The sequence below is a fragment of the Vulpes vulpes genome, chromosome 3, assembly GCF_048418805.1.
Source record: "Vulpes vulpes isolate BD-2025 chromosome 3, VulVul3, whole genome shotgun sequence".
Lineage (NCBI taxonomy): Eukaryota > Metazoa > Chordata > Mammalia > Carnivora > Canidae > Vulpes > Vulpes vulpes.
Genome location: NC_132782.1, coordinates 11386995 through 11409641, shown reverse-complemented (window position 1 = coordinate 11409641; position 22647 = coordinate 11386995). Strand labels below are relative to the sequence as shown.

General features: G+C 35.0%; 1 protein-coding gene across 4 annotated transcripts in view; it reads right to left on the bottom strand.

The window, feature by feature from the left end:
* The window catches only part of LOC112916452 (sodium channel protein type 2 subunit alpha), a 136544-nt gene that overhangs the window by 51253 nt on the left and 62644 nt on the right, over positions 1–22647 (bottom strand). For 3 of the 4 annotated variants that reach the window (XM_025994126.2, XM_025994128.2, XM_025994127.2), the window contains exons 4-13: positions 22257–22346; positions 20664–20792; positions 19998–20089; positions 18841–19113; positions 16226–16289; positions 14748–14889; positions 14400–14606; positions 12347–12634; positions 6661–7008; positions 3489–3621 (exon numbers count right to left, since the gene is read on the bottom strand). In XM_025994126.2, coding sequence (XP_025849911.1) covers positions 3489–3621; positions 6661–7008; positions 12347–12634; positions 14400–14606; positions 14748–14889; positions 16226–16289; positions 18841–19113; positions 19998–20089; positions 20664–20792; positions 22257–22346 — 1766 coding nt within the window. Of the gene's footprint in view, positions 1–3488; positions 3622–6660; positions 7009–12346; positions 12635–14399; positions 14607–14747; positions 14890–16225; positions 16290–18840; positions 19114–19997; positions 20090–20183; positions 20276–20663; positions 20793–22256; positions 22347–22647 lie in introns of all 4 variants that reach the window. The other variant, XM_025994130.2, reaches the window with a different exon arrangement.

The following is a 22647-nucleotide window of genomic DNA, read 5'->3' as shown; positions in this document are numbered from 1 at the left end:
GATTTCAAGAAGCATTTTAACTAAATAATAGGAGAGAGAAGACAATTGCATAGCTCCTTAAGGTGATACTCAAAATCCTGAAACTTGGCAAATACTAGCAAAAATTTTTTTAAAAATTAGGAAGTGGGAAATTACTATCGTCTTTGGTAAGATGGTCTTTTAATCAACTCTTGAGTGGGAAAAGAATGCAGAATTGTTTTCTGCCTATATCATTGTTTCACACCTGATTACCTGCCCTGCCAAGTATGAGAACATCACTTCTTAGCACTAGAATAAACAGAAAGATTCTTTTCTTATTCATAGTATATTGGACTCTAGTCAGTTACCTTAGTATTACTAATGTAGCAACTGGAATATCCCTCCAAATCTGGTACAGTTCCCTAGAAGCTAAACTTTGTGGGAGAGAAAACAGCATATGGAATGGATAAGCACAAGAATAGCTAATGATTTTGTGTTTTGCTGGTAAACATTCACTATTAACTAATGCTGTGCGTTCACCACTTCCCTGAAAGAAATCCATTAGAGATAGATTCTTCAATTGTCTCTTTAGATATTAAAATTCTTTAAGTGCACAGTTTCTTTTTCTTTTTTCTTTTTTTAAATCTCTTTTTCTTATTATGTAATTTTGTAAATAATAAAGAATAGTTGAAGAGTAAATCAGATGAAAAATATAATATCAATCAATAGTTTTACAGCTCCTAAATTATGTCATGTTTATACTGAAGATAAAAAGATATCACTTACAGTAAATAATGAAAGAGAAATGAAATAATAACTCTTGGTCGGTGTACAGTCAGAATGAGTATTTTTAAAAATGTGACCTGTCATTCAGCAGATAAAGAGAAGCAAACAGGAATTTAATAGAAAAAAAAAAAGAAAGAAAAAACAAACAAAAGTTCAAAAGGGAAAATTCAGCCAGTATTGCTCATCTTGACACCAGGAAAAAGTGGAGCAAAGTTGTTTTAGTTCTAAAATAAAATCATTCAATTATTCATGCCAGACAGAGAGAGGAAGAAGAGTCTTACATTTTTAAAACAAAACAAAGCACTCAGGAAAGAACGACAGCCATCTCTCCATTATTCCTGTGTGGATTATCTGCACTGAGATTCACTTACATCGTAGTTTAGACATTTTGCTGGGTCTCCTCAATTCCTCAGGTGTTTGTAACTTACCCTCCCACTATCCTTCCCAAGGATGTGACCAGGAAACATTTCTATATGGTTTTGCATTTAAAACTGGAAAAGCAAACAATTCATTTTTGCTCATCTCCTATAGTTTCATTAAGTAGGAGGTTATTCATTATCCTGGACAATGGAGACTTGACTGTAGTTCAAAAGAAGGAAAACAAAAGATGCCAGCCAGCTGGATCAACAAGCCTGGTTCAAAAAGAAAAAGGGAAGGTAAACTAAACCATGATTAGACTTAGAAGAAAGGATCCTCAAATAAACAAATTATGTCAACCTAAAATCTTTCCACTGTTAGCAGGAACAAAAAAGGGAAGGATTATATTAAAGACACCTCTAATATGCAAGTGCATGTGAATGAAATATTGCTAACAACCAACCCAGATGCCACATTCAAAAATTTTATATATAATTGAACAAAGAAAAGTAAGGTTTACATTTCATACAACCAATAAAAAACAGGATGAAAATGTTGCCATTGTCCCTCACAAAAGTATAAAGTCAAAAAGCTCTTCAGGTATTAAATCAAACATTCAGTCTCCTGCTTACTAAGTCATACATATTTCTAGGACATCCTAGGCAACTCCCTTGAGACACATTTCAATGGAGAGCCAGGTGGGTACACTCATTCTGAACTCCATATCTTAATTAGTGGACAAGTCCAATCTTGTGGTGGATTGATGTTTTACAAGTAATTTCTCATGTTAGCTCAAACTTAATGGTATCATAAGTGCAAAGTAGGACTGTTGATTTAGACTTACCCTGTCTCCTTCTCTACTTCTTGCTTTAGGGAGCAGACATGCTGCTGACATCGGTAGCAGAACCACTGGCAGCTTCCTCTCAGTGGTTTTGCTATGGCAAGGAGCAGAAGACCAGAGAATCTTCAAAAGATTTACCTGGAGGGACAGGGAGGAGCAAGCTACTGGCAGCTGGGGGAGAAGAGGGAGTGCAAGCTAACGCAGGCGAGGTTGGGGAAGAACGTACTGAGTTTAATATTCCATTGAAATCAGGGAAAAGGTTTCTGATACTGCATTAGGATATTATGAAAATTGGGTCTTATAATATTGACATGGCTGCAATAAATATTCAGCCATCTCCACTGTGGGTTTTTTCTGGATGTGACTTTTAGGCTTTTGGTACTAGTATTAGTATCAAAGAATCTTTGCATTCAGACGGGAAAAGAATTGTTCCAAGAATCCATCCAATGCTAAGAGAAACTATAACAATAAGAAAGGCATGTGCCCAATGCCTTCTCTTTCATTTGCCATCTTTCTTTTTCCTTTGACACATCTACACACACACTCACACACAACATACACACACACACAACCTGGGAGGGGGCAGAAAGAGGAGGGTTGTGAAAGAGAAAAGGAGAGAAGGGAGAAAGAGGGCAAGGGGGGGAGGATAGAATATATTTTATATGAAAGTATTTTCCAAGTAGTTGAAGTTGATAGTTTACATTTATATTCACTTACAGTGTGGAAAGACACAAATGTGAATTAACAAAAACAAAGTAAAATGATAATAATGATAATATTTACTGACTGCCTTCTATGTTCCAGATTCATAAGATGTTTTATATATGATGTCTCAATTCTTACAACAACCTGATGCCTAGACTTCATTAGCATGAAAAAAACCTGAAGTTTAGAGTCATAAATTAACACATTTAACATGTAGCAGAACCAAGAATTAATCACAGATCAAGCTGTCTCCAAAGTCTTTATTTTGGCATTATAAGATCCAGACTGCTAACCAATATGTTAACTACTCAGATATACAATCTGCAACTAAAGAAAAAGCTGATATATTGTAAAACTCTGGTCAAAGAGAGGCAAGAATAGTTCGACAAAATTTTGAAAAATTTGCTTCAAAGAGGTTAATATCAAACCCTAATCCACATTTCCATTTATATTTCTCGTTAAATCAAAGGACTTCATAACTTATGTCTCAGGTAGTTAATACAATTCAAATGGGTTAGCATCATCATGAAAATAAACATTTACATTACACTCCTTTCATTGTCATGCACACAACAAGCTTCAATAGTTTAGAATTTAATCTGTAAAAGCAGTATTCCAAGTATATCTTGAATTTGCAGTAGCTTCCTGGAGCCTAATATAAAAATCTGAATGAGACAGTAGAATCTATGTTTTGTACGTGGATTTTACCTTTATCTGGTAAAAGACATAGTGCTGATGTGATATAAAGTCAGGAAGAATTTTTTTTTGGAATTTATGAAAGTATTTTTTCATCATTACCAAAGCACCACCAAGTAGCTATGCTGTAAGACTTTTGACGTACCTTCCATGGTGTTGGTCAAAATACTGGCTAGACTCATTGCTCTTTGCCTTGTGGTAGGATCTTCCAGCAAATCCATGGAAACATGGTAAGAACTGGACCGTCTCTTTCTTAGTTCTGTTTCAGTAGTCGTGCCCTGAAAATAAAATTTCAGATAAAATAACTATCATTCTTAAGGGTAGCCAAAACCCAAATGTTCCTATAACAGGTACTACTTAACTAAATGTCCACCAGATAAGAATAGCTCATTAAGATATTGCTGGAATCAGCATGGAAGTGTTTGAAAGCCCATCAGATTCTCAGCCTTCACTGATGCCTGGGTTTGCAATTAGGATGGACTTCAATTCCTCTATGGTGGAGCTTTTGGCTGGAGGGATCACGTCTACCATTGCATGGATACTCTTTTAGCATTTCAACCAATCCTACCTAGGACCTCAGATTGAAACCCATCATTCCTTGATTTTCTCTCAGGTTGAGTTATTAGATCGTTATAGTCACCTATTCATGGTTTCATGTATGGAAAGAATTTTTAAGGTTTCCCTAATATGCATTAGTAACAGTTCTCCTAAAATGTGAATTCAACTTGTAAAACACTTTTGTTCATTACATATAGGTCACATTTCCTAAAATCCTTAATAATAAAAGCAAATATTAGTACTAATTTAAACTGTCTTACATTTACAAACTGACTCCACAAAACATCGACAAAACAAAACATCCTTGGTGCTGAAACTCTAATTTAAGGCAATAACACCGATTTGGGGAACTTTGATTTTTAACCATGATAAAGTGATTTGTTAGTTTTCTATTCCAAAATAAACTCAGCAAGATTTCAACATGGGCAGAAATTTACTCCTACTTTAGGAGATCAAACAAAGAAATTAATTATCACAGGAAGAAAGGGCAAAACTCAAGCATTTCAAATGCAGATCTGAGTGCTAATAACAAATAAGAAATCATTTTTAGTTCTATGAGGATTCTCCCTATTTCTAAAAAGCAATATGAGTCCTGTTCATCTACACTGACTTTATTGCGGAATGTGTAATTGACATTATTTTATCAACCTGCATACTTCTAATGCAGACATATTCAAAAGCAAAGTTTCCACTCAGTTGATATGATTGCCATTAATGGTGATAAACATCCATATAAGTGATATTTTCTGAGATACTCCTTATATGTATGCAAAGAAGTTGTGGATTTGTTTTTGTTTGTTCAACTAACACTTATCAAGATCAGCGATGCTCATATTTCATCACGTGTAAGTTTCATCACGGGAGGAATTTCCCTGACTTTGTTCTCTTCATTCTTTTGGTCTAAGTAAGTCTTGCTTGTACTAGAAATCTCATTTTTTTTTTACACCATTTTATTGAGGAATGACTGACATGTAAAAAGCTGTATATACTTAATGTACACAATTAGTGAGTATACACTCATGAACTATCACCACTATTAAGGCCACAAACATCTCTATCACCTTCCAAAGTTTCCTCCCATCCCCTTTATTTTTGTTGCTGTTATGATTTGTGATGAGAACATTTAACATAAAATCTACCATCTTAGCAAATTTTAAGTATATAATGCAGTATTGTCAGCTATAGACACTATGCTATACAAATCTCCAGAACCTATTTATCTTGCTTAACAGAAACTTTGTACTCTTTGGCCATCAAACTCACAGAAGCAGAGAGCAGAATGGTGGTCACTAAGGGTTGGGGAGAGGGAAAATTTTTTAAGAAGTATCTCAGGGAATTCTGATGTAAGTAGTCTGGGGGTGAAGTATACTTTGAGAAACACTGGGTTAAAATGAAAATGTTTGCTTCCTTATCCATTTCTTACTCTCCATTTAAGAAAGTTAAAAAAACTCAATGGAAGGCAATATTGCAGTATGCATAGAATGTAGGTGTAATACCCAGCATACTTGTGGTCAAATCTTAGTTCCACCATGCATGGACCTCAGTTTCTTCCTCTGTAAAATGGGGATAAGATCAGTAACTATGATAAGGGTTGTAGTGAAGACTTAATGAACTAACACATGTAAAGTGTTCTGGGCAGGGTCTGGTACGTAGTCAGCTATGGTTATTATAACAGAGAAGTTGACATCCCCTCACTACAAAGTTATACTTTTTTCACTATTTTATCTGACTCCAGGTACTTGGACATTTCTTTGGGAAAGTGGTGAAGAGAGGCCATGGGAAAAAAGTGATTAATGGTTATTTTTGTAACCTAGGAAAGAGGTAAGAAGCTCCTCTATTAGGTGAGAGAAAGCTGACTCCGTATGATTTTAATGTGGCTGAAAGAGCTTATCCAGCTATAATAAATGGGATTGTATTTAAAAATCATACAAAGAAGATTTCAATATAATTAGGCAGACTATAAAATACAACCAAATGGCTCTGCTAGAACGTTTTTATTTTGGCCAATAAAATCTTATTTAATACCAAAGTTTAAAAGAACCTTATGTTTTACAAAGGAAAATGTCAAAATATATACCCCTGTAAGTATCTGCTATTTAGTTGAAACTCTTTCTTATATGCTTGATTTAGAGCCTGTTTACAAAAAGAAATCATGACTGTAATATGAAAACTGAAATTTGCTCTAAAAATTGCAATACATGACCCTACCAGGCACTTTGAGTGACTTCTTTACCACATAAACATATGATGGATGGGGTCGTTTGAGTGGGTGCTAAACATGTCACAACACTCTGACCGACAAAGAAAAAGAATGTGGCATCGAAGGATTTAGATGTCTTTAGTAAAAGTATGTAACTTCAAGAGGAAGTATCAAATCCTCCTTTTAAAGAAACAGTGGTGATAAGATCCTTAACTTGTGTATTTATATTTCTTGCATTTCATTTGGTTATCTTAATTAAACATTATGTTTGATAAATTGTTGCCATGCTTTTGGACGAGTTTCATACCCTGAGGCCTTTAAGGATATTTTTTTCTTCTTCCCGTATAATGATTCTAATTAGATTCTATGAGAGCCAACCTAAATTTTTAAATAATTTGTAGAAACATCTAAATAGAACAATTTGACAACATAAGCTCCTGGACTGAGCCAACCCCAGCAAAAGATTTAACCAAATTCCTGGATATGGAAATCAAAAAACACCGCCTCCTGTGCCAGCCACAGGTCCCTTCCCAACAGTGACAGTTTTCAATGGCCTCACCTCCGGAAGGAGCTGTCCAGCTGGAGATGTGAGGGCAGAAGGGCCCCCAACCAGCGAGACGACCCCGTTGCAATCCACTGCACTGTGCATCTTTCCATTCACCGGCAGGATGGGGATCACCCTGGAGGCCCGGCTGGCCTGGCTGACATTGCTATGACGCCGCTCTCCATGTCTGTGTGGCACAAACAGAGAGTCTCTCCGGCTGTCATTGTCTTCAAAGGTGCTGTGCTCATCATCAGCAAAGTCATTCTCAGAGCCAATATCCTTTGTTCGGCCTCTGAAACTGAAAAGGCTCGCCCTACTGTTGCGTCTTGGAGAGAAAAGGGAGCCACGGATGCTCAATAAAGACTGAATAATAAGAAAGCAAACAAAACACAGATGAACAGAATTAAGGGCAGTTATCTTCAAAAATATGAGACTTGACTCATTGTTTCAGATTTGTTGACTTACCTAAAGATAAGTCATGGGACAAGTTGGAACCATGGGTTCTTGGGGCAACTGCTGGTGGTATTCAGGCACTCTCTACAGCTTCCCCTTTTCTGTTCTGCTTTCCCTTTTTCTCCCTTCCTTCATTTTTTTTTTTGTAATTGTCTGTCCTTTTCTTACATTTTACACATGCTAGATAGTCACAAGCACCCTTCAACATTATTTTGTCCCAATGTTGGCACCTAGAACAGAATTTTTTGCTAGACACTATTCTAGAAGCTAATCTCATTTAACGTGCCAATGGAAAGCATCTAAACACACACCTACATTTAGATACTTTGAAGCCAAAAATATACCCAGTAAGAGCTCACTGGTGACCACACCCTAATGCAAATCTTAACACAGAGGACAATAAAATCAATCTTGCTAGTAGGCCTGTATAATTATAGTACAAGGAGCAGCTTCTCCCCCTTCCCTTTGCATATTTTATAATGTCTTCATGAATAAATTAAATAAATCAAGCTGAGAGAACTGTATGATTCATTCCCTGATTTTCACTTTTTCAGATTTCTTTCAAGAAATCTGAAAAGCACCATATTCACAAAAGTCTGGTTTTCACTAAGTATTTGGTCACAATCATGACACAGATTTCTAAATGGCCACATTGTCACTGCCACCATGCAGTTTTCCTTGATTCTTTAGCACAGCAGCATTGAACACAGTGAATCACTTCCTGTTTATACTGGTTTACTTTTCTATCTTCATTGTAGTAAACACTTTCTTGCTTGTCTGATACCCATTTCTCTTTCATCTTTCAACAGTAACCTGACTATCCTTTACAAATGATCCTCAGTCAAGACTATGACCCAGGCCTAGCCAGTGAGTGCATTCCATACCCTAGGCCATAGAGAATCATTTAAAGATGGGCAGGGGACCCTGCTTGGTCCATTGGCAGCCACCATTGTGTTTTACAATTGTTGAGAAAGAGGTGTATTTTTATTTGGCGTTGCTGAGAATATTGAATATAACTTTGAAGTTGCAGTGGCACCGTGCCACTCCATTGGAGGAACCTGGGCTTGAAATATGGAGAAATACTTGGCCATAATAACATGTTTTGAGCCTTTAAATCCAACCATACCTAAAGCTACTCACAGAGGTTATTTATATGACCTAATCAGTTCTCTCTTTTTTTTTTTTTTTACATAAGTTGGCTGGAGTTGGATTTCTATGATTATTAATAGAAAGAACAGTAATTTTATCATTTAAATGTTATTAGTTTGATCTTTTTCTTGCCAAAGGATTTAAAGCTAACTAAAATTATTTTGTACCTACATATGTTTTATATTTACTGAACAACAAGTATGCTTCCAATTTTCTTTTTGGCTAAAGAATATTTTTCCTCAATAATTTATATAAACATCTATAAAACATTTGTAAGCTTTAAACACTATCTTATGTTATGGGATCTTATTCATTATTTAAAGAAAGAGGGACATTTAAAGAGACTGATCTGCTCTCCTAAGAGAAGTTCCTTCTTTTCCTGTTCCCATTTTTTTTTATCTTATTACCAACTTCACTAGTAAGATTCCTTCTTTTCTTTTATTGTTTTCCATATAAATAATTATTTTTATGTCTCTTTTAGACTACCCAATTTCTTTCATCTCAATGTTCTTCACATGGGACTTTGAATAAGCTTAAAACATAAGAGTTACAAGATTTGTGACTTACTGGCTATCATTAGCTCAAAAAGGCAGGCAATAAATGCTTGGTAATAAGAAATAAGGTAAGAAACTATATGTATGCACTACATATAGTGGATACATATAGTTAACTACAAGTACTCCACTTAATTAGAGCCAGTAGAAGGCTTGGAGGGAAATAAATTATAAAACTGCACACAAGGTTTCTCTAGTTCAAAGGTGAATTATGCCATACAACAGCACAGTTTACATGAGACAGCTGAATGAAAAATGATTCTGCCCCATCTGTTAACATCAACTTCTATTGCTTACATTAATTATATAAATCCATAACAATGAAATCCTGCACCATATATAAAAGATGGTCAATAAGAAAAATCTGCCATAAGAAATGAATCTCTAAAAAGCAAAACTCCTGCTTTATTATAAATAGGGAGTGAACTAATAACTTAAGGAGCTTGACTTATAAAGGTTTCAAAATAAAATATCCAGGGACACTTAGATGACTCAGTTAGTTGAGTGTCCATCCTTGGTTTTGGCTCAAGTCATGATCTCAGGGTCATGGGATAGAGCCCTGCATCAGGCTCCACACTCAGCATGGAGTCTGCTTGAGATTCTCTCTCCCTCTCCCTCCCCCTGACCCCTCCCCCTGCTTGCATGTGCTCTTTCTCTCTATCTAAAGTAAATTTTAAAAATCTTCTTAAAAATAAAATATCCAGATTTTCTTGAGACTTGATTAGACTGTGCTCTTGACTTCCTTCTCTCCCATCTCCCACACTAAGAAGTCAAATTGAAGTCTAAGAAATATTTCATACAGTCTACCTACTCTACTGAGAAAATTATAATTTTGCAATAAAACTTCCATTTTATATATATATATATATATATATATATATATATATATATATATATTTAAATAGAAATGGTTACCAACACAATTAATTGCCTTTCCATCATGTCTCCACAAAACAATAGTTTTTAATACTTTGTGGTCTTGGACTTTAAAAAAAAACCTAATAATGAACCCTTTCATCACTATACCTTAAAAACCTCTACCTTCCTTGATATTTTCCTATAACTTCCAGGGACTTGGAAAGTGGGATTAGTATAAACTTAGGGTTCTCTCCCTCCCCTCTCCCTCCCTTTCTCTTTCTCTCCCTCTTCCTCTTTCTCTCTCCTTCTCCATCTTCTTAGCAATTTATCTATTTACCAGACAAAAGGAGTTTTTCACTTCTTTAAAATACAGATACCACTTAAGAAACTAATATCAATCTGAGCCAGATGTTGCATGCTGTATAAGTCAGTAATCACTTATCAAGCCCCAGTAGCCAGCAAATAAAGTTGCAAAGATGACAGTACTGGGGAAATGTTATATCTGTGAGAAAATTTGCAGAAAGAAGTAGGTCAGGGGATCCCTGGGTGGCGCAGTGGTTTGGCGCTTGCCTTTGGACCAGGGCGCGATCCTGGAGACCCGGGATCGAATCCCACATCAGGCTCCCAGTGCATGGAGCCTGTTTCTCCCTCTGCCTATGTCTCTGCCTCTCTCTCTGTCTCTCTGTGACTATCATAAATAAATAAAAGTTAAAAAAAAAAAAAGAAGTAGGTCAGAACTTAACCTTTTCAGGCTTCACTATTTCCTCTGGAATTAGTTCTATTGGATTTGAACTGAAGCAAATTGAAGAGACTCTTTGTGGCACCTGGTGATCTGCAGTTTCAAATTTAGGCCATTTTACCTTTAGCAACCTACCTTCCTTCTCCCACCCCCTCCACCCCTCCTCCCTTCTTCTTTTCCTTCCTTTTCAACATGACCAATGCTGTAAAAAAGGGGTTTGATTTTTAAGGAATTCACGTTTATTAAGATTAATGTCTCCACTAATTAAATCATAATGATTGTGACAAAAACGTGAATAAGTATAAAATGTGGAATTAAAAACAAAATTCTATTTTAAATAGAAAATCAACCCCACTAACCCTTTATTGTATCTCATAATGTTATTTGGACTTCGAATGAATCGAATTTACCTATAAAAATTTGACACATATTAAATATAAGATTTTGTGAGATGGTATATACTACAAAATGTATGAAGAGCAAGTACAATCCTAAATATATGTATCTTTTTAGTGAAATTAAATTATAAGTTGCTTTATCAGTTTTTAAAAATATTCTTTCTAGTTAGGCTGATAAGGAGGAAAGTTCAGGAGTTTCAGTGTCATTATCAATTTTGAATACCACTTCAGCCCTTAATAACTATATGACAATAGGGCAGCCCGGGTGGCTCAGCGGGTTAGTGCCACCTTCAGCCCAGGGCCTGATTCTGGAGACCTGGGATCGAGTCCCACGTCAGGCTCCCTGCATGGAGCCTGCTTCTCTCTCTCTCTCTCTCTCTCTCTCTCTCTGTGTGTGTGTGTCTCTCATGAATAAATAAATAAAAATCTTAAAAAATCTGTATGCCATTGGGCAATTAGGTAATTATTCAACCTCAAGGGCCTAATAAATAGCGAAAATAATACTAATGTTAGCATTAATTATGACAGTGTAAAAAAGAATACCAAGGATAAAACAAGCACTTGATAAAGAATACAGCCCTCCCCTTCTCTTCACATCTGTAGACTGGGGACAACAATTATAGTACCTACTCAGGGCTGTAGTGAGGGGCTTAAATTGAGTTTAGATTGAAAGCTGCAATGTATTAGGTAAGTGTTAGCTATTATCACTGCTATCAATGTTGTTCTAATTGTTATGGTTACTAAATAATACTAAGGTTTCACTACTGGTGAAATTGTCTTTTGAGAAACTGTATTTCTGGTAATTCTCTTGGTGATTTCAAAAATTAAGGATTCTAAATTTCAAAGTTTCAACAGCTCGTGTTGGTACAAAAGCCACAGGCACCCAGTGAACATTTACTGCAATATATAATCAGGGTTTTTAGCGCAAATCTCACATTAAACATGAGAGAGATAATCAAGTGCAATTGAACACCACTGTTTATTTAGTGTCATAAATATTCCTCAGCACCCCACCTAAGAATTTTGGGTACACTTCCAGAAAAATTTTGCTTCAGTTCTCCTTGAAACAAGGGTTTGAAGAATGATTCTTCCGATGAAGTTTTGTATGTGAATGGGAACCACTACACAGATGGTCTGAAAGAACACATGGTTCATTTCTAGGAACCTGCCACTCAGAAGACCCATAGTCACTGGGTCCAGGCACAGTAGTGTAGCTAAGAAGGGATGGGGACCATCTGCTGATAATTTCTCCTGTGGAAAATTGTCCCAAGATGTTTGAGTCTTCAGCAAAACCTCAAAACCATAAACTTCCCAAGCTCAGTGGGATATACGCTCTAAAAATGCTTTCTTGGGATTTTAGAAAGTTGCAAAACTCACAAAGTCTCGGAGGTGACAAACACAACACTTGATCATTATAATTCTGAAAGTACTGCGCCATCCAAGGAGAAGGTGGTTTTATTTCTACCAAACTCTGGCATATCTTAAAAAAAAAAAGGTCTGTTACGAAAACACAATTTCTGCTAAAATATCATTGGCTAATGATATTTTACCTGATGTGGAGAAGAGAACCTTTTTTCATATGTCAGCCTGCTTCCTTCTAAGGAAAAACGGAAACCTTTTCTTCTTATACTGTCTTCGGATTCGGATTTGCGAACCCCGTCTTCCTTCTCTTCTTCTCCAGACTGCTCTTTCTGCTTCTTTTTCTTCCTTCTGTTTTTCAGCTCTTTTTCACTCTTGGAGCTCAACTTTGATGCTACTGAAGAACTCTCTGAGAAAACTCCTATCCCACCAGCACCACTGAACTCTCTTGATTCTGCAGATGCGGCTGCAGCTGCTGCCTGGAAGCACATATGTGAAATGGTAGTTGCATACAAACCTTAAAAACTTTATCCCCATTTACTGCTTAATCTGTCTTCAGTATCATGAATACAATCTTGAAAGACAATTCTCCATTATGGTCCATATTTTGGAAAACCATGCATTGTCATTAGACCAATTAAAGAATTAAACTTTAAAGACACATGGAAGATGATACGTGTGACTTTGAGGGAAACTTTAAAGATCTGGCCTCTTACTATGCTCTCTAATTATTCAATAATATGAGCAAGACATTCAAATATCATAATTTTTTATGACTTAACCACTCTATTAAGAAGAAAACAATTTAAGAACGATTTCCTGTTTTAACCTGATCTATCACACTTCCACTGGACAATAACTTTTAGCACCAGTCTAAATCATTGAACTTAATTCAGCCAACTATTTTAATAAGTGTTTTGTCTGTCTTTCACATAAATGGAGCATTTCACTAAGAAATGTACAAGAAAGGGATCCCTGGGTGGCTCAGCAGTTTAGCTAGTGCCTGCCTTTGGCCCAGGGCATGATCCTGGGGTCCTGGGATCGAGTCCCACATCGGGCTCTCTGCATGGAGCCTACTTCTCCCTCTGCCTGTGTCTCTGACTGTCACTGTCTGTGTCTCTCGTGAATAAATAAATAAAATCTTTAAAAAAAAGAAAAAGAAATGTACAAGAAAAACATATTACAGATTTTATATATATATATATGAATCTCAGATCAATGGCATCTGACTGAATTTCTAAATTATAATAGTACAGCTTTGGGAAAGACATAGTATTCTAGGTTGTTGCTGTTACCTCAGTATATTTTATCTACCTGACCTTTATTAAATATTTAGGATACTTAGTATTAAAGGGGAACTGTAGTCAAGATCCACGGGAAGCCAAAAATAGGCAATTGGAATAGTTAATGCCATTAAGTCAAAGAAATACAATTAGAGCAATCTTTGCCTCATTTTGAAGTCTTATCAAGCCCAAATTAAATTATTTTAACAGAATAGGAGGCAAAGAATGTAGTCATTTACTATATTTACATACCAGGGCTTTTTTCTTATGCAATCCATAAACTTGGGTTTAAACACCCTTCAGGGGCACTTGATGGGATGAGCACTGGGTGTTATTATATATGTTGGCAAATTGAACACCACACCAATAAAAAATAAATTTATTTAAAAAATGCCAAAATAACAAAATAGATTAATAAGTTTTTCTGGGTAAAATAAGTAAATAAAGAGAATTTGTTCATTTTTTCAAAAATAAATAAATAAATAAACACCCTTCAAATAAAAAAAAAATAAATATTATATATGTCTTTGTTTTTCCAGATTCTAGGAAATAATCTCGGTTTGACTCTGTTTTCTGACCTTTCCCATCTCTACTGACACTAACAAAGAAGCAACTATAACAAATTCATCTTCCCCAGGAAATCAAGAAAATACTTCGATTGAGGGCATGTAGGCCTAAGTATTTTGTGAGTCTGAGTAAATGAGTCACAAGGGAGAAAAAAGTGTCATTAAAGCAATCATAGTTCTTGATGTTTTGATGCCATCAGCATTGACAGTAATCAACATAAAATAATAATCTCCTAAAAATCAAACAGGTTTCTAAAACCAAACACATATGACATGTTTCAAATGCTACTTTTATCCACTGCTGATTTTGTGTAGTAAATGCTACTGACCTCATCAGTGTGGTCAGAGGATTGAAATCAACAAACACAAAAGAGTTCTATGTTTGCTAACTATACCTGAGCTTCTTCTTGTTGTTTTTTTAGCTGTTCGAGCATCTGCTGAAATTCAGCTTCTTTCTGTTCAGCTTCCTCAAGAGTTGCCTGATTCTGTTCCTCGTAGGCCATAGCCACCACAGCCAGGATTAAATTTATAAGGTAGAATGAGCCCAAGAAAATGACCAGCACAAAAAATATCATGTATGTTTTCCCAGCAGCACGTAGCGTCTGCAAAAATGTAAGAGATATTTTATTAAATTTTATATAGATATTAAAAGTTCACACTCCCAAGTAATAAAGTATTTTGTAGCAGTTCCCTTGATCTCAGTATTTCATGCTTCCCAGAGGAATCATTTTATCTGTTCTCACCAGTTGGTAAAGGTTTTCCCAGAAGTCTTGAGTCATGAGACGAAATAATGACAAGAAGGCCCAACTAAAGGTATCAAAGCTTGTATAGCCATAGTTGGGGTTTCTACCAGCCTTCACACAGATGTATCCTTCCGGACACTGGCTGTAATTAGATTAAAAGAAAGAGAAAGTCAGTACTGCAAGTCTGCTGGGTGACTTCCCTGCTTTTATAGATGCCATAGTCTATTTTATACGACAGTAGGGAAAACAGATTTCTCTCACCTTACCCAGCACTTAACTCAGCACTATGTGGACTGATTTACATAATAACAGAATGTATTAAGTCTATTTGTGTGTTCCTCTGTGATTCACAATTGTCATTATATTTATCATGTCTCCATATAAAAGCAATCATATCATGATGAATATCTTCTAGGACTTGTAGACATGAACAGAAGAATAGTCTACCCAGAAAAAAAACAATTTTCACTGAAGATATCTAGAGGCAAAGTGTGCGTGTGAGTGTGGCAGTAGGGAAGTGGGATGAAGGAACGATGGATGGGGACACATGGAGATGAGGGAGTGACTCTGCACACTGACAGTTTCCTAGTTATGACCTAAATGATCAAGCCAAACCTGGCCTCAATATTGTGCCTGACATTTCTGGGCTGCATGATCTTGGGTAAGTCTCCCAACTTTGCTAATCTTCAAGTACCTCATATGTAAGAAAGGGCTAATGATAATGTCCACAATATCATCTTCCACTGAAGAACATTAGACTTATTCTATGGTTCTAAATTCTTACCAAACAGGGAAAGGTAATTGTTTCTCTGAATTTTCCTAGGCTTTAGCTCCAGGTGCAATACTTCTTAATAACAAAGTTCAGATGTCAATCATAATAATCAAAAGCACTTATTGAATGCTGTAATAGCTACATACTCACTAATCCACCTAATCCTCACAGCAACTCTCTTATTATACCCGTTTATCACATGAGGAAACTAAGGCCAGGGCAGGGGGTATTATTTGTTAGAGTCTTGAATCTATGCAAACTTTCCAGCCTGCGTTCTTAACCACTTTGCTAAAATATGCTCGACACACACTCACCATGACTCAGATACTGACATTATCTTCAGAGATCTTACATTTGAAGCCATGGAGACCACATTAGCATATATAAAATATCACACTTACAAAAGTACATGCTTATGAATTTCATTAACTTAATCTTCTAATACATATGTACTGCTTTTCTGTTTTCCAATGAACTAATTTGGAAGATTAGCTGTGACCTAGTATGGAAAAATAATTGCCGCATATAAGTGTGTGAAGGAGGTGAGAATCCACACTTATTTCAGCTATTTTGAGAATCAGTGTGAAGTGGAATTTATGGAGGGCTCTGAATGAGGAGCCAGCGAGGGCTGGGTGGGTGGGAGGTGGCAATGGACTTGGGCCGATGGAGCAGTGTGGACTGTAATTCAATACGAAACATCACTTACCCTGCATCTGAGCTGTTGCCACAAAGCAGAGCATCATTTTGCCCTTCCAAAAAATAAAAGTGACCTATTTAAAGAGTAAGGAACAGAAAGAATCATTTAAAAAAAAGCCCTCAAAACACTTGAGCCATTGTGTTTAGGTAATACACTTCACAAATTTTTTCAACCATAATGAAATGGACAAAATAAAAAGATGTACATGGCTAAGTGAAAATATTTTAATAATAACTGAATACTAAACAAATACCAAAATATAAAATTTTTAATTAAACAAATGTTTGGAAAATCTTTTTTCAAAAAAGAATTTTTAAAAGGAAGGAATAACTATTATAGCATTCTCATGTCAGCATTTATTGCAAATGTAAACTCAAATTGCTGGGAATAGTTAAAAAAAAAGAATTGCCAAATTAAGTCTGTTTGGCACAAAAAGTGAGAGAAAGGGAAGCCTTGTTGCTTCAAATTGCTTCCATGCAAGTAAAATTTTACTTTATAAGTACTTTTTTGCCTGGACTCAAAATAGATTCAGACATTTTTTCCTACCAGTTTTAACTTAATTTCCTGTGAAAAGTGGGGTTCAGTTTTTTTTTCTTTCTATGATGCTCTAAATAAGTATTGTGTTTGGGATTTTGGCTTGATTACTATCTTTTAAAGGAACAGGATAAACTTGTTTCTTTGAAGATATATAATTTTCTAAGTATATCTAATTTCTATTCTTAGGAAATACCTTATATATAACTTTAATAAGTTGCAAAGATGGTCTCAAAAAACATACACGTACATAAATGTACAAATTCACATACAAAAACACATAAACACTAAAACACATACATATACTCCACAAAAAATTATTATAATTGTTTTTAGGACTACTTAAAGCCTATATCGAAGGAATACCCTAATGTACTATGCAGGGAAATATGGGCCATAGGTTTGCAAAAAGTTTTAGATCCTTACCTCACAATATACACCAAAACATATTTCTAGATTATTAAAAATTGGAGATTTAAAAACAAGTCTATTAATATAATACATAGAATATGTGTTTTCTGTATAGAAGCATTTTCTAAACTTAGAGAAAAATGAAAACAAATTTGATGACTATGTTGCCTAAAAAATAAAATCACTTAAGCATCACAAACAAGCAGTAAGATGAAAAACAAGCTAAATATATTTGTCCAAAAAAGACAAAATGTTAACATGCTTTATAAATTAAAGAATTCATATGAATTTCTCCAAAATTTACTATCACTTGATGAAGTAATGGGTAAAAAAATCAACAGATAATTCACATTTTATGAAATATAAAACTTGCTAATGATACCAATAAACGTAGTTTAACAGTTCTACTGCAATAATACTTAAGGAACAAGAGGAGCACTTTTCTTTCTACCAAAAGATTTTAAAATACAGTAATAGTCCATATTAGGGAGAGTTCAGTAAGATGATCAGTGACGTAGGGAGTATATAGTGGTATGATCTCTCTTTAGAGCAATCTGACACTCTATCTCCATAGCTTTAATCTTGTTATATCCTTTGATACCCACTCCCATCAACCAAACTCTATCAATAGAAATTTATCTGAAGGAAATAATCAGAAATAGAGAAAAGATTAATGTGCAAATATTGTTACTGTGCTGCTATTTTAACATTGATAATTAGGAAACCTCATAAATAATGAAATTTAAGAAAACTATCCGATGAATCTTAATCTCTGTTATAGAAATCTTTATAAGAATACTAACTCTTAAAACAATTTGAAATGGGATGAAACTTCAGATGGTTCTAAAAACTATGAAGGATGCCTTAGAATAAGTATCCCAGTGGAATACTGATAATCAGCAGACCAATGGGAGTTGGTTAGCTAATTGCACATGGAGAAGGAGGGACTTAGACATCCAAATGACAGAGAGGCTGGCTTCAACGATAAGAAATCATACTGATGTATATGGCCTCATAAGTCTATGTCCATTCCTAAATAAAACCAAACTATACTGATAAACGACTCTAGTACAATGATTGACATCGAAAAGATAAATTACAATAACAGTTTGAGTTTACACTTTCCCATCATCAATAAGCGAATGGATAATTTGGGACTGCTTAACTTTCTGATAAGTACTCAAATGCCTATTTCCATCTTGGTGAATGATTTCTCTATTTCCAGTGCATTTCATACACACTCAATACATATAGTGAGTCAACCAAATAAGGCCAAGTTATTTTTCTCCAGTGTTCCTAACCATGCATTTCAATGTAATACACCATTCAAACTGCTGATTTATTTACTAATGACTGAGGATTCCTTCCTGACCAATGCTTACCAAGTTTTTGTTTTTTTGTTTTTTTTGTTAATACAGCACAAAATGGTATTGCTTTCAATGCTGGTTTAGGAAAAAGATAATGCATTTCCAAATGATAACTTCTATCATACGACTGATAGGTAAGGAAAAAGGAGCAAAATATCATTATCATAAGGATCATTTGATTTCCATATCACATGTATTATCTTAAATTGGTTAAGTCATTTAGTTCACATTAAAATTGAGACAACTTCCAGCTATATGTATTTGTCTAATTAAAGGACTAAACAACTTAATGGTTAAAAAAGTATATCTTACTTTTATCCTCAATATATTCATCCCAGTTAAACATGCTCACTGTCCTATTGAACATGGTACCGTTCCCATCCAATGAATTATTAAAGAAGGAAGTGATGTTTATTTCAAAGGAAGAATTATCTGGGGGCCATTGCAAGCATTTATTCCGCAGGTTGCCCATAAACAGCTGCAGTCCTATGAGTGCAAACACACTCAGACAGAACACAGTCAGAATCATTACATCAGAGAGCTTCTTCACCGACTGGATCAGGGCCCCCACAATGGTCTTCAGGCCTATGAATAAAATCAGAAGGAGGAATGTCAATATACTATTCAACAGCTACTTTGTTGACAAAAAACATCATGAGCTTGTCCTGGAAAATAAAGATGTCATGCAGAATGCCAACAATATTAGTTTAATGTTTGTGACTAAATAACATTTTCATGAAAAGCCTGTAGCTGGTGAAAATGAATGAAAGCAGAACTTGTATGTTCATTAGAAAACCATGAATGGAAATGAACCGAAAGTGTTCCAAATACCCCTCAGAGCAAAAGAAATGATTTTGTTATTCATGCTTAAACATCAACCTTGTGTAAATATTTTGCTTGTATTTGCAGATGTCTTACTCCCTAACCTCTTATTGATTTTAGAAAAATCTATATGAATAAAGCAGTAAGAAATCTTGAAGTCAATGGATTATGAAGTTAAATACTTGTGAATTCTGCAAGTTTGAATATGGGTTAAAAAAGGAAGACATCTGAAAACTGAGCCCCATGCAGCACTCATGCTATCTCTTGCTCTTTCATTTATCTGCAGATAAGAAAATCACCAGTTTTCAACCTAGATGGTCAAATTTGCATCAGTCTGAACGCCTCACAGTTTAGCTTCTATGCGGAAAGCTTGATGTTGCAGGATGCAAACCATGTAGCCTGTTGCTGCAAATGCCTCATGCAAAGACTCGTTAAACTCAAAGGCTGATTTAGAACAGTTTTAAAGAAAGCAAGAAGTAAAAGCAAAGAATCAAATCCATCCAAAATATGATGTCCTGATTCTTGCTTTTTTTTTTTTTTTACATATTTCTTTGCAACGTGTGACAAGCAAAAGGCTTATGCACAAAAAGCTGAGACTGTAGCACCAATGCAGTAAAGTCAGCCTCGGTGTTTAACCTAGCTCTCACCTGGAATGACTGAAATTGTTTTCAGTGCTCGGAGAACTCTGAATGTTCTCAGCGCTGAGACATTGCCCAGATCCACAAACTCTGTCACGTATCTGTAATAGGGAGTTCACACACAACACAATAACAAAACACAAGAAACAGTTGGAGATATAAGGGGCCTACCACCTTATACCAGTTTCTTCTTACCTGGAATTACAGAAATAGTTTTCAAAGCTCTCAAGACTCTGAAAGTTCGAAGAGCTGAAACATTGCCTAGGTTTACAAATTCTGTTACATACCTGTAGAATTAAATCAGAGTTATTCAGAATTTCGGGAAATCTAAGTCTATGTTGGTCTTTCATCAAGACCTTTTCAACTTCAATGAGTGTTGCCATCAGATTTCCCAATTAAGAGAAAAATGGAATTGTCTTTAATCATTATCTATGTTACTTGGGTACTTTATTTTACAACTTTACAGTCCTAATTGAATCCAAAGTTATACAATTTACTACTAGATTCTTAATTTCTCCAAAGTGCATTATTTGATTAGATGAAAAATATTCTAAGTTCACATGAAAACTAAGAAAAATGCTTGATCTGTCAAGGGAAGCCACCAAGGAGAAATATAGTGTAGGCTCCCACCAATGATCTATTATTCCAGGATGGAAAATGTATGAAGATACTTACGCAAAAGTAATGACTGTGAAATCCAACCAATTCCATGGATCCCGGAGAAATGTGAAATCTTCTAAACAAAAGCCCCTTGCAAGTATTTTTATAAGTGATTCAAAAGTATAAATTCCTGTAAAGGTGTACCTGAGAGGAAATAGCCAAGCCCACATTAAAGATCTAGTAGGTAATTGACATGTACATGTGTTAAAGGAAATCTAACAAGCAAAAATTAGAAGCTTCCATATGGGTATGTACTATCTTCCTATGATGTAAGCTTAGATAGAGTTTTAAGGCAAAAGAAACATCATATTCTAAAAGACATTCTCATTGAGTATGAGTAAACAAGTATTGTATTTGCTACATTAACTAATTTGAAATATACATAGCTTATAATATCTATATGATGATATTACCTGAAATATACTGGATTGGTCTGATTTAAGCAAATAGGTATTAACCTCTAAATTAATGAAGCATTGTGTTTAATAAAATATGTATCGTTAAGTGCCATGAAATATATACTAATAAAAGATAGAGAGGTGACAGCTGAGACGCTTGGGTGGCTCAGTTGGTTAAAAGTTGCACTCTTGATTTCAGCTCAGGTTATGATCTCAAGGTTGTGGGATCAAGCTCCTCATCAGGCTCTGCACCCAGTGGGAAGTTTGCTTGAGGATTCTCTCTCCCTCTGCCCCTCCCCCTGGAGGTGCTCTCTTTCTCTCTCTCTTTCTCTGTCTCCCTCTCTCTAAAATAAATAAATCAAAAAAAATAAAGAAAAAGAAAGAAAGAAAGAAGAAAGAAAGAAGAAAGAAAGAAAGAAAGAAAGAAAGAAAGAAAGAAGAAAGAAAGAAGAAAGAAAAGAAAGAAAGAAAGAAGAAAAGAAAGAAAGAAAGAAGAAAGAAAGAAAAGAAAGAAAGAAGAAAAGAAAGAAAGAAAGAAAGAAAGAAGAAAGAAAGAAAAGAAAGAAAGAAAGAAAGAAGAAAGAAAAGAAAGAAAGAAAGAAGAAAAGAAAGAAAGAAAGAAAGAAGAAAGAAGAAAGAAAGAAGAAAGAAAAGAAAGAAAGAAAGAAAGAAAGAAAGAAGAAAGAAAGAAAGAAAGAAAGAAAGAAAGAAAGAAGAAAGAAAAGAAAGAAAGAAAGAAGAAAAGAAAGAAAGAAAGAAAGAAGAAAGAAGAAAGAAAGAAGAAAGAAAAGAAAGAAAGAAAGAAAGAAAGAAAGAAGAAAGAAAGAAAGAAAGAAAGAAAGAAAGAAAGAAAGAAAGAAAGAAAGAAAGGTGACAGCCATGAGAAAAAGAACAGACTAACTAGGCATAACTTTTATCATTGGATACTAGTAATCACTGAAGATATTCAAAAGAATATGAGACTCACAAAGAAGATAAAGGGCTACAAACATTGGCAAACAAGTACAGTAGTTTGAGCTAATGAATGAGCCACTGCAAGCTTTGTTCTATGGAAAATTAGTGGTTGAAATGATCTTGAATCATTGTTTAAACTTGTCTGGTGTAGAGGACCTAGTATGATTTGCTAAAGAAAGTGATGGAGTTTCAAGATAGTAAATTTGAAAAATAAGGGATTACAGTATTGAAAAATATTTTTTTATTTTCTACTTACTCCACATTCTTTGTCCAGTCTGGAGGGTTACTCATGGTCATAAATACACAGTTGGTGAGAATAGTGCACATAATGAGCACATTGAATAAAGTAGAAGAGTATTGTCAAGGAAGACAAAATTCAATGGAAAAATCTTACTTTTTGCCCCACCATGCCTTTTACATCATGAAGCTTAGAACTTTTATGCCCTTATTATTTTATTCCTGAGTCCAACTTTTCCGTTTCTGTAATTCAACAACCACATATTTAGGCAATGTCAGGCCCAGCCCTCAACTATTTTGAGGCCATTTTTTAGGGGTTTCTTAGTAATTAAAGAGATGGGTTCATTGATAAATAATTTATCAATTTAAGTTTTTTAAATGACAGATTCAACTTAACTACTAAGCTGCAA